At 41.3% G+C, this 13,407-nt stretch overlaps 1 protein-coding gene across 1 annotated transcript in view; it reads left to right on the top strand.

The window, feature by feature from the left end:
* Window positions 1–13,407, top strand: part of LGR4 (leucine rich repeat containing G protein-coupled receptor 4) — a 99,463-nt gene that overhangs the window by 53,510 nt on the left and 32,546 nt on the right. Inside the window, exon 2 of the mRNA XM_077866158.1 lies at window positions 483–554. Coding sequence (XP_077722284.1) covers window positions 483–554 — 72 coding nt within the window. The remainder of the gene's footprint in view (window positions 1–482; window positions 555–13,407) is intronic.

Here is a 13,407-nt window from a genome sequence, read left to right on the forward strand (position 1 = left end):
CAGAAAATATGACTGGAATACAGCTAGGACCTGTTTTATTGTCCCTGACAGCGCCTTAAGAAGCCACCCTTGCCTGCAAATCTTTGATCATACCCCGGGGTATGCATTTGTTTATTTTTATCAGGTACAGCACTTTGAATCCCAGAGCACTGTGAAGTCAAACTAGCCCACTCGTTGGAGGCAGTTGGAGGCATTTTTCTTTCTTTCTTTCTTTTTTCTCCAAGAAAACTTAAGGTGGGAAAGGAAAACCCAGTATCTGGGTACATTTCTATGTTCATTACTAAATTGTGGAACATCATCTATAAGTAAAGGTTTAACTTTGCATTGGGAAGTCACGTTTTGACTATCCCTGTGTCTGACTTGTGTGCTCATGTTTCTCATTTCTTTACAGAATGTCAGCATCTAATTATTTTTCTGTTGAATTAAGTTCCTTAAGTCTAATATCACTGAGTCAAAAATCTTCTTAACTTTGTGTTTTCCAGGGATATCAGTATGAACAACATTACTCAATTACCAGAAGATGCATTTAAGAACTTCCCTTTTCTAGAGGAGCTGTAAGTAATGTTTTGAAAAATGTATTTTATTTATGTGTTTGTTTCTCTCAATCTCTTTGGAAGCTCTTACAAGAGAGAGAGTCTAATGTTTCTTCGGGGGCATTCAGATAGCTTACTTTCAGTGAGCTTTGCGCAGAGGAAATCATGTTTTTCTTTTTTTCTTTTTTCTTTTTTTTTTTTTTCGGGGAAAGAAACTTGATTTTTTTTTTCAAGCGGTGTAATTGCTGAAGTTATTTTTGAAAGCCAGAACTAAAAATATTACTTTCATAGGAATTTTTTGCTACAATTATTATAACCATGAATGCTACAGTGACACAAGTTAATTACAGTGTTATCCTGAGATAACAAGCTGGGGTAATTACCATTGTTGCCAAAGGAGTTGCTGTGTGGGTAACACAACCATAAAAAAAATAATACGTGGAATTTTCGGGTCATGATGCAGGAGATGGTATTGTTGCAAGTGAGCAGAAAACTGAGAGTGTAAGTCCCCTTAGACATTTGCACATGACTTTTAAGGATGGGGAGAAGGCATGGAAAATCATCTCAGTCTCTTAGGACACCTTTAAGAATGTTTCTGGACTTGTCAGGTGCAGCTCACACTTCCAGTTGAACAATTTACATTGTGGAAAAATTCTTCCCATCTGTTTTAACCTCCATTTCATTTTGCTTTCCACACTTTTTTTTTTTTTTTGAAGTTTGTGATCAAAATAGTCACAATTACATTTTAAAGTAATTGGAAATGATGCATTATTTTTAATTTCAATGTTTTTGTTTTATTTATTTATTTATTTATTTATTTATTTATTTATTTATTTATTTTGGAGATTATGCATTATATTAAGATTCCAGGTGAAAAAAAAATAAAATCAGATTTAAATCAAGTTAAATACAGGTTTTTTTAGTGGCCAGGCTAATGGATTATATAATATGTGTACGTAAGAAGGTGACAGTTTGATACTAAGAACATCAAAGACATACAGCCCTGAAGGAATCTAAATTCATCTCACAGATCGTATCCTACAGCCCAGCTGTTGAATAGTAGATCCACGTCAGTGAATGCTTCCTACCAAGCTCAGCCTCTCCCCCAACATGGGGAACAGGAATCAAATATAAGCCACACAGGTTAGATGTGCTCCATTGCTTCTGACAAGAGCATTGAAATAGCAGTTAAGGATTTAATAAAGTTTAGGTGAAATTTTTCTTCCCACACTACTTAGCTGAACACCATGTTCCCACAGCAAAAACTGAACAGAGATTATTTGCCACTTTCTAAGCTTGTGAACTGGGTCAAGTTACTTAACCTCCCTCTGCTCAGTTTCTTTGTCTATAAGGTACAGATAGCAACAGTCCCCCTCATAGTATTCTGGTGAAGACAGAATGAATTAATAGATGTTAAATGCTTGGGACAGTGCATGAAACAGAGCAAGTGTTATGTAAATAGCCAGTATTTATTTTACTATTTTAAAAGGGCGCAAGAAAAGAAAGAAAAGCAGTGGAATATATAATACTAAATGTTACCTTTGGGTAAAAAAATTAAGTGTATATTTTATTTTTGCCTCCCTTTTTTTCTTACAGTGAACATTAGTTATTTTGTAGTAAATGGTTATTCATTTTCTTATTGAGATGCAGTTGACTAACTTCAGGTGTTCAACATAATGATTTGTGTATACTATGAAATTATCACCACAATCAGTCTAGTTTATGTCCATCACCATTAGTTACACCTTTATTCTTGTGATGAGAACTTTCAAGATTTACTTTCTTAACCACTTTCAAATATGTAATACAGTATTATTAACTGTAGACAATGTGCTGTACCTTACATCCCCATGACTTATTTATTTTGTAATTGGAAGTTGGCTCCTTTTGACCCTCTTCATCCATTTTGCCCACCACTTCCTAATTATTCATTTTTAATTAAATTTTAATTTTTTTTTTTTTTATTTATTCATGATAGTCACAGAGAGAGAGAGAGAGAGAGAGAGAGAGGCAGAGACACAGGCAGAGGGAGAAGCAGGCTCCATGCACCGGGAGCCCGACGTGGGATTCGATCCCGGGTCTCCAGGATCGCGCCCTGGGCCAAAGGCAGGCGCCAAACCGCTGCGCCACCCAGGGATCCCCATTTTTAATTAAATTTTAAATTAAGAAGGAGTGAACTATGTGTTTGAAGCCCCCACCTCCTCACTCCCACCAGCTGAGCTGTTCAAGATGCTTTACCTATTTATTTTTTCCTTATTATTTATATCTTTATAAGTATTTACTATATAAATATATTTATTTATTTATAGAGTTTTAGACTTCAGGATTAGTCTCCCTTTGCAGAATTATGCAACGAAAGGACATTTACAAGTGGCTGTTCATCTGTTGTGTAACCACTGTGGGATGTGTGATGCACCAGATAGGAGATGGAGAGGCTCTCCTTGCTCTAGGTGCAGCGATTGGGTGCAGACCACCTTCATTGATGCCATGGAGCGCCAGCTCCATTCTGAGGGATTTTGCAGTGAGGGCCTGGATATCGAGTGAAACATGCTTAGTCTCCACTTTGTGAAGTTCACATCTTGGATTTCTTAAAATCTCAAATGTCAAGCTCATGAATTCTGTTAATTGAGACTTTTCATTGGAACCAAATTGCATTTGACTGCGAGTTCTTTGTAGGTAGGTCACATCCTTTCTATATTCTGCTTTGGCAGTGATGGAGCCCATCAAATCTAGCCAGTACATCTTATCCAAATATTGGATGGGATTTCAAAAATGATTTAAGTTAGGAGAGCTAATGGGTGTTTTTGAAGAATACTTCAGAATAGTCTTTAATACTCTGGGAATACTTCAGGCATTTAAAGGAATTTTTTTTCCATGTTAATAAAAGCATGGTAAAGAGCCCATTTTTTCCTTTATAAAACATTGTAGTTGATTTTGACATTCCAAAATGATGCTGCCATGACTATTGTAATATTTCATAAACAGTGTAACCATTTATCCAGAAGTCATCTGGAAGTCATTTAAGAGTGATTGTGAAGCTGAAGTGCCCTGAGTCGAAATGAATGATTTGCTGACGTTTTTAGTTTTTAGTTTAGTTTTTTTTTTTTTCCCATTATAATTAATGAGGCGCATTTTACAAGATGTGACTGGGTTGGCCGCATTTTATATGTTGATACAGAATGCTTGGACTAGTAGGTGGAATCATTTCCCAATAATACATAAGAAGTGTTTATAGATACTTAAACATCTACTTATTCTTTCAACAAATATTGTATCCTGCTCTGTGCCAGGTTCTGTAGTAGGTACCAGGGGTACAGAGATAATTAAGTATGGTCTCTGTCCTTGGAGGTGACAGTAGGTCTGTGGCCTTGCTGCCTAATGCCATAGCCATTAGCCATAAGTAGCTATTTAGTTTTAGATTTAAAATTATTAAAATTAAATAAAAAGTCCAGTTCCTTAGCTAAGCTAGCCATCTTTCGAGTACTCAGCAGCCCCCCGGGGGTAGGGGCTATTGTATTTGACAGTATAGACAATAGAGCATTCAGAGCACTGCAGAAAGTTCAGTTGTACAACATTGGTCTAGAGGAAGATATGGAAGTAACACTTGGTATAGCGTGATGAAGACAGAGAAGTGTGTGTAAGGTCAGCGAAAGCCTAAAGTAATATGTTTACTCGAGTTTGTAGGATTTGGGCAAAGCTTCCTCGAATAGCTTCAGCAGAGTCTTGAAAGACTTGAAAGGCTTGAATTCTCAGATGGGAATAAGGATGGATGCCCCAGGAAGAACCGTGTAACATGTGCAAAGACATAGACCATAGACGTAGACATTTCAGAAGTGTTAAAACATCCGTAGTAACAGTTACTCTTCATGAAATGGACAGAAGTGTGATACATTGAAAGATAGAGAAGTATCAGGATATGTGGCCAGATCATAAAGGGACTTTTTAAGCCAAACAGTTTAGACTTAATCCTGAAGGAACGAAATTGGATATAGGGGCGAGCAGTAGGGAAAAGACTAGATGCCATTCACAGATCCCCCCCACCCCTTTCTGGGAATACAAAAATATTCTAATCCAACATCAGAAACTTTGGAACAGTCTCTTGATTTTTGCCTCCTGGTTTCCTACTCTAGCATGGAACTCCTCACAGGAGTGTTTTAAACGGAAAATGGAATAATTTATGTAAAAGTGCTTTGTGGCCTTACAAAGTACTATATCCACAGGAGGAAGGGCGAGTTCAGTAATCTTCATAAACATTGCAGTCTTTGTTTTTCTTGAAGTATTTCAGGGGGAGGTTATTTTGCTTGGGGATGGACATTGGAATGGGTCAGTATAGGTTTCTGTTAGCAACGTCAAAGGAAAAAGCCAGAGTTCTTAGAAAATATTCACTTAGCATTCACAGAATCTAGTCTGATGTGATTATGAGCACAACTATTTTCAGCTTTCCTTCAGACCTGCAGGGCACTGGTAGGCATTTGGGGAATGGCTGAAATGTGGAGTCGTGAACATGATTTAATTAGAAACAACAGAGGGGGGAATATCCAACCGCTTTTCCATAGGCTGCCACCAAAAAGTCCATGGATGTTACTTTGAGTTTAGATGTTGAAAAAGCAGTTAGAAACCGTTGCCAGCTTTGGCGCTTGCACAGTGTATTGTTTAATACATTCTAGAAGATGAGGATAATTCCATTTGTTTCAAGAAGCGCTTTGACTTTGGAAGGCTCACAATGCTAAAGTAAGACTTAGGTCTCCGAGCACTGTTCAAGCTCACTCATCATCTTTCTCATCGGTAGGACAGTTAATTCTAAATTAGGGCATTACCGTGCAAGAAGAGGACTAGTGAGTAATTTGAACAGGGAGATTTCAAATCCGGTACAAGCAGTGGGTCAAAACCCCATAGTTTCAAATAGTTTAATCTGGCCTATTTACATATCGAACGTGCTTTTATATAGGTATGTATGTGTAAATATGTGCATATGCGCGCACACACACGTTAACATTTCAGACTTATGAACTGTTGCAAGCGTAAAGAATGTTCGCGTGTACCATTTAGTCAGAGTTCCCAAATTCCCCAAATGTTAACATTCTCTTTCCATATACACGCACACAATAGGAGAGCTAAAATACATATGTACGTTTTTTACCCCTAAACCATTTGAGAGTAAGTTGCGGTCATAATTCCCCTTTACCACTGCATACGGCATTGTTACTCCAAACACAAAGATATTCATTTAAATGACTGCAGTACAGTTGCCAAACTCAGAAAAATAGCGTTGATGTCTATTATTATCTGATCTGTAATTCTCATTCAAGTTTAACAGCTGTTCCATAGATAATTCTCTATAGCAGAAGAAAAATAAAATTCTGGTCCATTATACGATCGAGAGCCACAAGTTATATCTGATTGTTGTGTCTTGATAATTTATTTTAAGTTTCAAAAATCATTTTTTTCCCCCAGAAAATGTGAGTTTCTCAGTGGCTCTGGTGGTATTTGATAGTTAAAAAAATACTCTGTTCTTGGTAGCATTCTCTTGCTCCACCTTATAGTGCTCTGTTGGGATGGTTTGGTAGGAAAGATAATTGCTCTTACTGTTGGGAAGTACGCAGTGAGCTCTCAGAGGGACACTGCTTGTCTGGTTCATGTAAATTCCGAGTGTCACTTGGAAAACTCTCAGATTAGGGAGTAAGGGTGTAAAAAGAAAAATAAGAAGAGAACTTGCACTAATTGGGCCAGCTTCCCCCAGAACAGATGTTGTTTTGTTTTTATTCATAAACTGCTGAGCTGTATTCAGTCCCATTTTGCTGATGAGGAAGCGGAGGTTTTCCTCCGAGAGGTTAAGTAACTTGCCGAGGTTACATAGCACGTTAGTCATGGACCTGGCTCTCCTCCCAGGCTATGCCTCTGTGGATGTGGAGAGCATGGGGAAAGACTTGTAAGGCAATTTGTTAATTCAACAAACTTTTGTTAGGTAGAGCAGGGTGTTCAGTGTTAAATTAAATGGGATCCTTGCCTTCGAGGGAGATGAGTGGTGTATTAGAGTTTGGGGAGTTCAGAGAAGAAACAAAGTCTCTCTTATTAAAAAAGATTAGGGAAGACTTCATCCAAGAGTTGGTATTTCTGGGGAGTCTTGAGGGATGGTAGGAATTAATTCCTAAGGAGATGTGGAAGAGGGAGTGTGAGCAAAGATATAAAGACTGGTACAGGTGTTAGGAATGGCGATTGGCTTGCTTGTAGGGCTGAGTTCCTGAAAGGAAGTTAGGAGAAAGAAACCTAGAAAGGAGTTAGGGGCCAGACTGAAGCTCCAATCCTGTGCCTCTTTCCTGGCAGACTAATGAGGAGATTCAACTTTTGCATGACTATTGAAAGCTTTTTGAGCTAAGAAATGACTTGACCAGATATGACCTTCAGTAAAGGTGATCTCACCACACCTAGTAGGATGTTTGTGATTGAGACAGTGCAGAGAGACAAATGGAGATGCTGATGGCAATGGTCCAGATGAGAATGAGGGGAATCTGAATTAGGGCACCTAGGGAACCTCTGCAAAAGATGCATGGAAATAGAATCAAGAGGACATCTCATCTGGAATGATGGGGTGACATCTGTAACACTTTCACGTAGGATTCCCAGGAGTCTGGTGTGCTTTGATAAAAGATACAACATTCAGACGTTATAGAAAGGGCAATTGTCTTGGAAGAGAAGCTATTATCCTTGAATACACATATGGAATTTAGGTGGGATATGAGTAGGGGGTCTCTGGAGATATAGGCATGGAGTCCAGAATAGAGATTCGTGGGTATAGATTATAGAATTAGAGTACTATGGGTATATATTTGGGAGTCTTTTATTTTAAGGTGATTACTGGAAACATGAGATTGAAAGAGCTTGCCAAGAGAGCGAGGGTAAAAGAAAAGGGAAGGAAGCCAAAGACAACTCCTTGGGAAACACTTGAATCCGGGTGTGGGAAGAAGACCAAGTGCCAGAGGAGCAGGAGAACTAGGGCAGAACTGTGCCCCAGGAGCTGTGGGAGGAGAGATTTTTCACAAGAAAAGAAGGATCAACATTGACAGGCTGGAGAAAGGTGCCTGTGGCCAGATATTGAGAAAAGGCCTTGAATTTAAGTTTTTTAAAGAATCATTTCAGTGGGGTTGTGAGATTGACTTTGGGGTCAGGAAGTGCATGAAGAGGCAGACATTTGGGGCCTGCTGTAGGTGGTTTTGGTTTTGGGAGAATAGCTAAAGCTTGGGATATGTACTGTATTTGACAGGAGTCCCCAGGGGTTAAGAGACAGAAACCCAGCTGAGGCATAATAGAGGATTCATTGTTTCATGTAGAACTAGAAATTCCAGAGGTGGAGTTGGCTACAGATGGTACTGGATCTCAAGGTTTAAAAGTCATGAGAGTCTTCTTATGTCTCCATTTCTTAACTTTGTCTCTAATTTTGTGTTTTGGCTTCATTCTTTCCTGTTGCAAATAGGCTGTCTCCATATGGAGGGAAACCCAGGTGTAGGAAGAAGACCAAGTGGCAGCCCTAAGCACGTCTTTGCATCTTGAGATCCAAAATGAGTTTTCTAAAGTCTTCCTTGTGCTTTCAGCAGAAAAATCGTAGGAGGACTCTGGTTAGCCAGACTTACCTCATGTGCTTGTCCTTGAACCAGTTACTTTGTTTGGGATGGCAGGGTCCAGTGTGGCTTATGAATTGCTCCCCCCCACCCACTGGGACTACTTGAGGTGGACAGTCCTCCCGGAGGAAGCCGAAGGGAGAAGAAAGACTGGCAGAAAGAAAGCATAGTTATCTCAGCCGATTAGAATCTAGTAACTAGACACATTGTTGGAAATGTTTGTTTAATTGGGTCAATCCGAAATGAACAAAGGATCAGTGAAGAATATAGAAAGGTCTCAGTTAAAGCCTAGGTAATATTATAGTGGAACCAATGGGTTCTGTAGCTTTGTCCTCCAGTGCTTTGCAGTTCAGCAGTAGAGGTGATGAAACGTGGGGTGTACTCAGATTTTGGATTTGATAAGTCAGGACTTCATAGGGGAGTAGGGGAAATCAACCAGGAGAATTCAAGCAGTTCATTGTTAAAAGACTTGACATGGGATTCCGAACGTGTAGAGATGCAACTAGAAACCGGTTTGTTGGTTTACTTATGTATTTTTAAAATTTAAAAAAAATCTAAAAAATATTTTATTTATTTATTCATGAGAGACAGAGAGAGAGAGGCAGAGACACAGGCAGAGGGAGAAGCAGGCTCCATGCAGGGAGCCTGATGTGGGACTCGATCCCGGGACTCCAGGATCGTGCCTTGGGCCGAAGGCAGGTGCTAAACCGCTGAGCCACCCAGGTGTCCCTACTTATGTATTTTAATCAAGGCTATTTTTTTGTCCTTTGATTAAAAATAGTAATGACTTGAAGTAAGTGAACACATATTTGGTTTTCTACTAGCATAATTTAATTTCCCAGTGAGGAAATAGGCTAAGTCATTTCTTCCATGTATTGTCCATTCTTAATCAATCCATGCTTGTTTAACACAGTATTATATGCTTTAGTGGAACCTTTTATTCAGAATCTGTGTATTATTTTCTTCTAATAGGTATTTTCACTTCCTCTTAGTTTGGATTATGTTTATATCATAGATAATGTTGGAGGTGCTAAAAAGTCTGTATTATAGGCACACTGAACTTTTTAATAAAATGTTCATAAAATTAACAGATACTCAATTTTTAAAATCTGGATCCTTATAAAAATAAGGTAGAAAGAGAAGAGAGGAAAAAGTAAGTACCCATTATCTCCAACGTAAATGGCTTACACACCTAAGGTGCACGTGCATGCATGCACACACACACGTATCTATGGAACTATTTTGGTGCATTGCAAAGTCATCAGGGATGGAGGTTCTGATGCTCTGCATTTCTCATTCATTCTATAGCTACCATCTCAAGATCACAAAATGACTGTCTACATACGCTGTAGCCATCATGACCCGGTTCTCAACAATAGGAAAGATGAAGGAGGAAAGAAAGAGGGGAATATTTCCCAGTAGTCAGCTTCAAGAAGCCATCTTAAGCCTCCCATATAAACTTCTGCTCACATCTCATTGGCTAGGACTTAGTTACGTGGGCAGACTAACTATGGGATGCGGGGAAGTATGGCTTTTGAACTGGGCATATTGCTGTCTAGACCAAAATCTCAAGGTTCTATTACTAGGTAAGAAGGGAAGAATGGTCATTGGTTGGGCAGTTGGTTAAAGTACGTTTGGCTGCAAGAAACAAATTAAATTTGGAGTAGCTTCAACAGTAAGGAAATGTACTATCTTGCATAACGAGAAGACCTCCCCTAGAGCTGGTTAATGGAGTTAGGTCACATCCTCAGGAACCCAGTTTCTTTGCCTTCCTACTCTGCTCCTCTGGTTCAGGTAGCACCGGGGTTGCAGTCACTTCACAAAGTCTATTTAGATGGGGTAGCATCCAGAAAGAGAAGAGAGTCATCCCTTCTATTGTATCCCCATTTAGGAGGAAAGCTACCTTTCCCAGAAACCCCCAGCTGACTTCCTGTAGCCAGAGCTGGGGTCACAGGTCCAACCCTAAACCAGCCACTGGAATGGGATCAGTATCACTGATTAAAAGCAGTCGAAATTTACTCATTGAGCGGCGTCATGTGAAGGAGGTGATCTTTTCGAATGAACCCAGGCTATGCCAGGAAGGCATGGATATTTGCTAAGCATGATTCCTCTCTCTCCTCTTCACGTCTTACCCATTTCATAGGGTCCATTTTGAGCCCTTTCTGCCATAGGGAGCCTTCCTGGTCTTGCTTTTCCAAGTTCCTCTTGCACTTTTCTTTGCTCCTCTCTACGAAGCGCTGGAGTGCGTGCCCTGTTACTCGGTGCTCAAGGTGCGTCAGTGTGCACGTGTCTCGGCAACTCCTCTGCCTTTCCTCTGAGGGCTCCTATTTGGGGCCTGTTGTCACCCACTCCAGTATGACCTGGTGAAGGTAACCGCATTTTTTGAGCTTGAAATTGAGGCAGGAGTTAAGACAGGATTTCTTCTTCATTTTGAATTTATTGATGTTAGAAACTACCAGACTATATAAAAACTAAATTCTCCTGAAGTTTTATGGTTAATGAATTATCCTTATTTAAAAGAAATGAAATGGGACGTTTCCTGGGAAAGCACAGTACTTACTTTGCCAAACCTATGGTGCTTCGCCTAGAGTCAAAGGTCAATATTTGCTGGTAGATGTTAGTTGTAAAACTTCTTTTTTTTTTTTTAGTTGTAAAACTTCTTAAAAGCGGTAACATATTTCCTCATCTGGGTGGATATTGCGTGTGTTTATTGCCAGAGGTTGTCAGGATAACTTTGCCCAGGAAATGTAACCATTGCCAGGGGTTTTATTGATCTACCTGTGATATATGTGGGTATATTCAAATAGATAAATGAAATAATTTCCCCCTTCTCAAGCAAATCTACTTTAAAAACCTTGGGAATTTAAGAAGGGTTCTTAATACCTGTGTGTTCTTAAAACATATTCAGTTTTTACGTGCACTTACATAAAAGTTATATGAAGATATAAAACTCTTCCTGGTTTGTGAAGAAATAGGGTGAGTAAAACACTGTTAGCTGACTCAGGACTCTGATACACGGTATCAGATGAAGTTTATTTAACCTTGATAAGAAGAATGTCCAAGGGGAGCTATTTACTTGTTAGCCCTTCTATTTACTAAGAAAATAACTACATCCTTTGGTTCTCTTAAAGCCATTCATAGAAAATACACAAAGCAACAGTGTTCTGTTTCTGGAATTTGCATTATTTTACCTTATTCACCTTGTTTTATTTCTAGGATTTACATTATTTAGCTGTGGTATAGGACCTTGGGCAAGGCACGAAGGAAACAGAGACACTTTGTTCTGTTTTAAAAGACAGCAGAGCTGGGGGTCCCTGGGTGGCTCAGCAGTTGACTGCCTGCCTTCAGGATTGCGTCCCACGTCGGGCTCCCTGCATGGAGCCTGCTTCTCCCTCTGCCTGTGTCTCTGCCTCTCTCTCTCTCTCTCTCATGAATAAATAAATAAATAAATAAAATATTTAACAAATAAAAAAAAAACAGCGGAGGGATGTGATAACGAGGGTGAGTATATAGGATAATTAAAATGAAAGGGTGCTAAGGTGACGTCACTTTTTGTCTATATATTTCACATTTACATATTTATTTTAGAGAGAGCACGGTAGGAAGTGCAGAGGGAGAGGGAGAGAATCTGAAGCAGACTCTGCCCTGGGTACGGAGCCAGTTGCAAGGGCTCCATCTCATGACCCTGAGATCATGACCTGAGTCAAAACCAAGAGTCAGACGTTCAACCAACTGAGCTGCCCCAACTTTTTGTCAATATATATTGATACTAAATATCTCTAACTGGAAACCAGTGTACCTCTTGGGGTCTTTCACAGGAGGCCGCAGAGTTCCAAGCACATAGCGGGGCCTTAACACATAAATACATGGTTGGGGACTTGGGTGAGGGGTGTGCATGACCATGGTTTTTGCTTGTACTTTAATACGGTTGCCGACATGGTAGGGCCTGCAGGTTTCGGGTTCTCTTTCATGAGGGGGTGCCCCTCGCCTCCGGTTAGACACTCCCTGCGGCCGTGCTCGCCCGGTCAGCCTTGGCCTAGAAATGCCTCCTGTGGAGGCGCAGGCCGCCCGGGGTTGTGTCTGGGGCGCCCACCTGCCTCACAGGGCTCGGCGGCAGGGCAGGCCGGGCGGCCGGACGTATTGGGGCGCAGCCTGCCGTAGTTCCCATGTGCAGGTCCCGTGTGCCAGGTGGGGAAAGGTAGGTGTCGGACGGAGTGCCGAGGGGGGAGAGGAGGCCCCGGAAGGGAAGGGTGGTGCTTACCGCGCTTTTCGGTCAGGGCTCGAGGGCAGCGGGGCGCCGGGCCCTGGTCACCTCCTCTGCCCGAGGAAGGCAGCGGGCGCGGGGGGTGGGGGCTTTGGCACCCTCGACCCTGACGTCTCCCAGTGTGCTAGAGGGATTGCCCTGAGTGAAGCTCTCTGTTGTTGGGACGCGAGCGAGCTCGGGGCCGGGGCCTGGCTGCTGCAGTTGCCTAACTCCCGCCTTCTCCACGCCAGGCTCCTCACAACAGCTGCTGGAAGCTGCTGCGCCCTCATCCGCCCTCCTCCTGGCTCGGTCCATATGTCCAGTCAGTGTGTACATTGTAGTCCTGAGTCACTGGGTCTTGGCCAGAATTCCAGCCAAATGGCTACAGTGAAGTTTCTGTGGCAGGCCAGAAGAAACCCAAATCCAGGCATTTCTTAGAGAAATAACACCAACTGTGTTTTTTGTTTTTTTTTTTAATCTGTTTCACACTTGCCTCTCTCGTTCCTTTAAATTGCTTCCCAAGTGAAGAAATGCCAGCCTGATTCCGCACATTTCTCGAAAGTATGAACCGTCTGGCGCAGATGACATAGTAGAATGTGGCCTGCTTGTTCGTACCCACCGTTAATCTGTGCCCACTTAGCCAGCGCTGTCCCTGCTTCCCCCTCCTGGGACCGACGGCAGACAGAAAATATCATGTAGCATATGCATTAAGAAGAGAGGATATAATCGAAGACCCTAGCTTCCCCTGGAAAGAGCCGCTAATGTGAGCCCGTGGACCTTATGAATAATAAATGCGTACGAAACAGATTCATAAAGACATTACACACTGAGCCACTTGTATCCTGCTTCCTGGAATGGCTCCAAATCCAGTGGGAGAGCGGAAGTCTGACGGCTTGCCCTTTCCCCATCCTCCGCCCTTTCTCTGTCTCTCCCCTCCCTGTCGTTGCTCTCTCTGCTTCTGAGACTGTTGCAACAAGCAGAATAAATAGGAGTTGCCTTGAGGTAGACTGTGTCC

This window comes from Canis aureus, chromosome 23, assembly GCF_053574225.1.
Source record: "Canis aureus isolate CA01 chromosome 23, VMU_Caureus_v.1.0, whole genome shotgun sequence".
Lineage (NCBI taxonomy): Eukaryota > Metazoa > Chordata > Mammalia > Carnivora > Canidae > Canis > Canis aureus.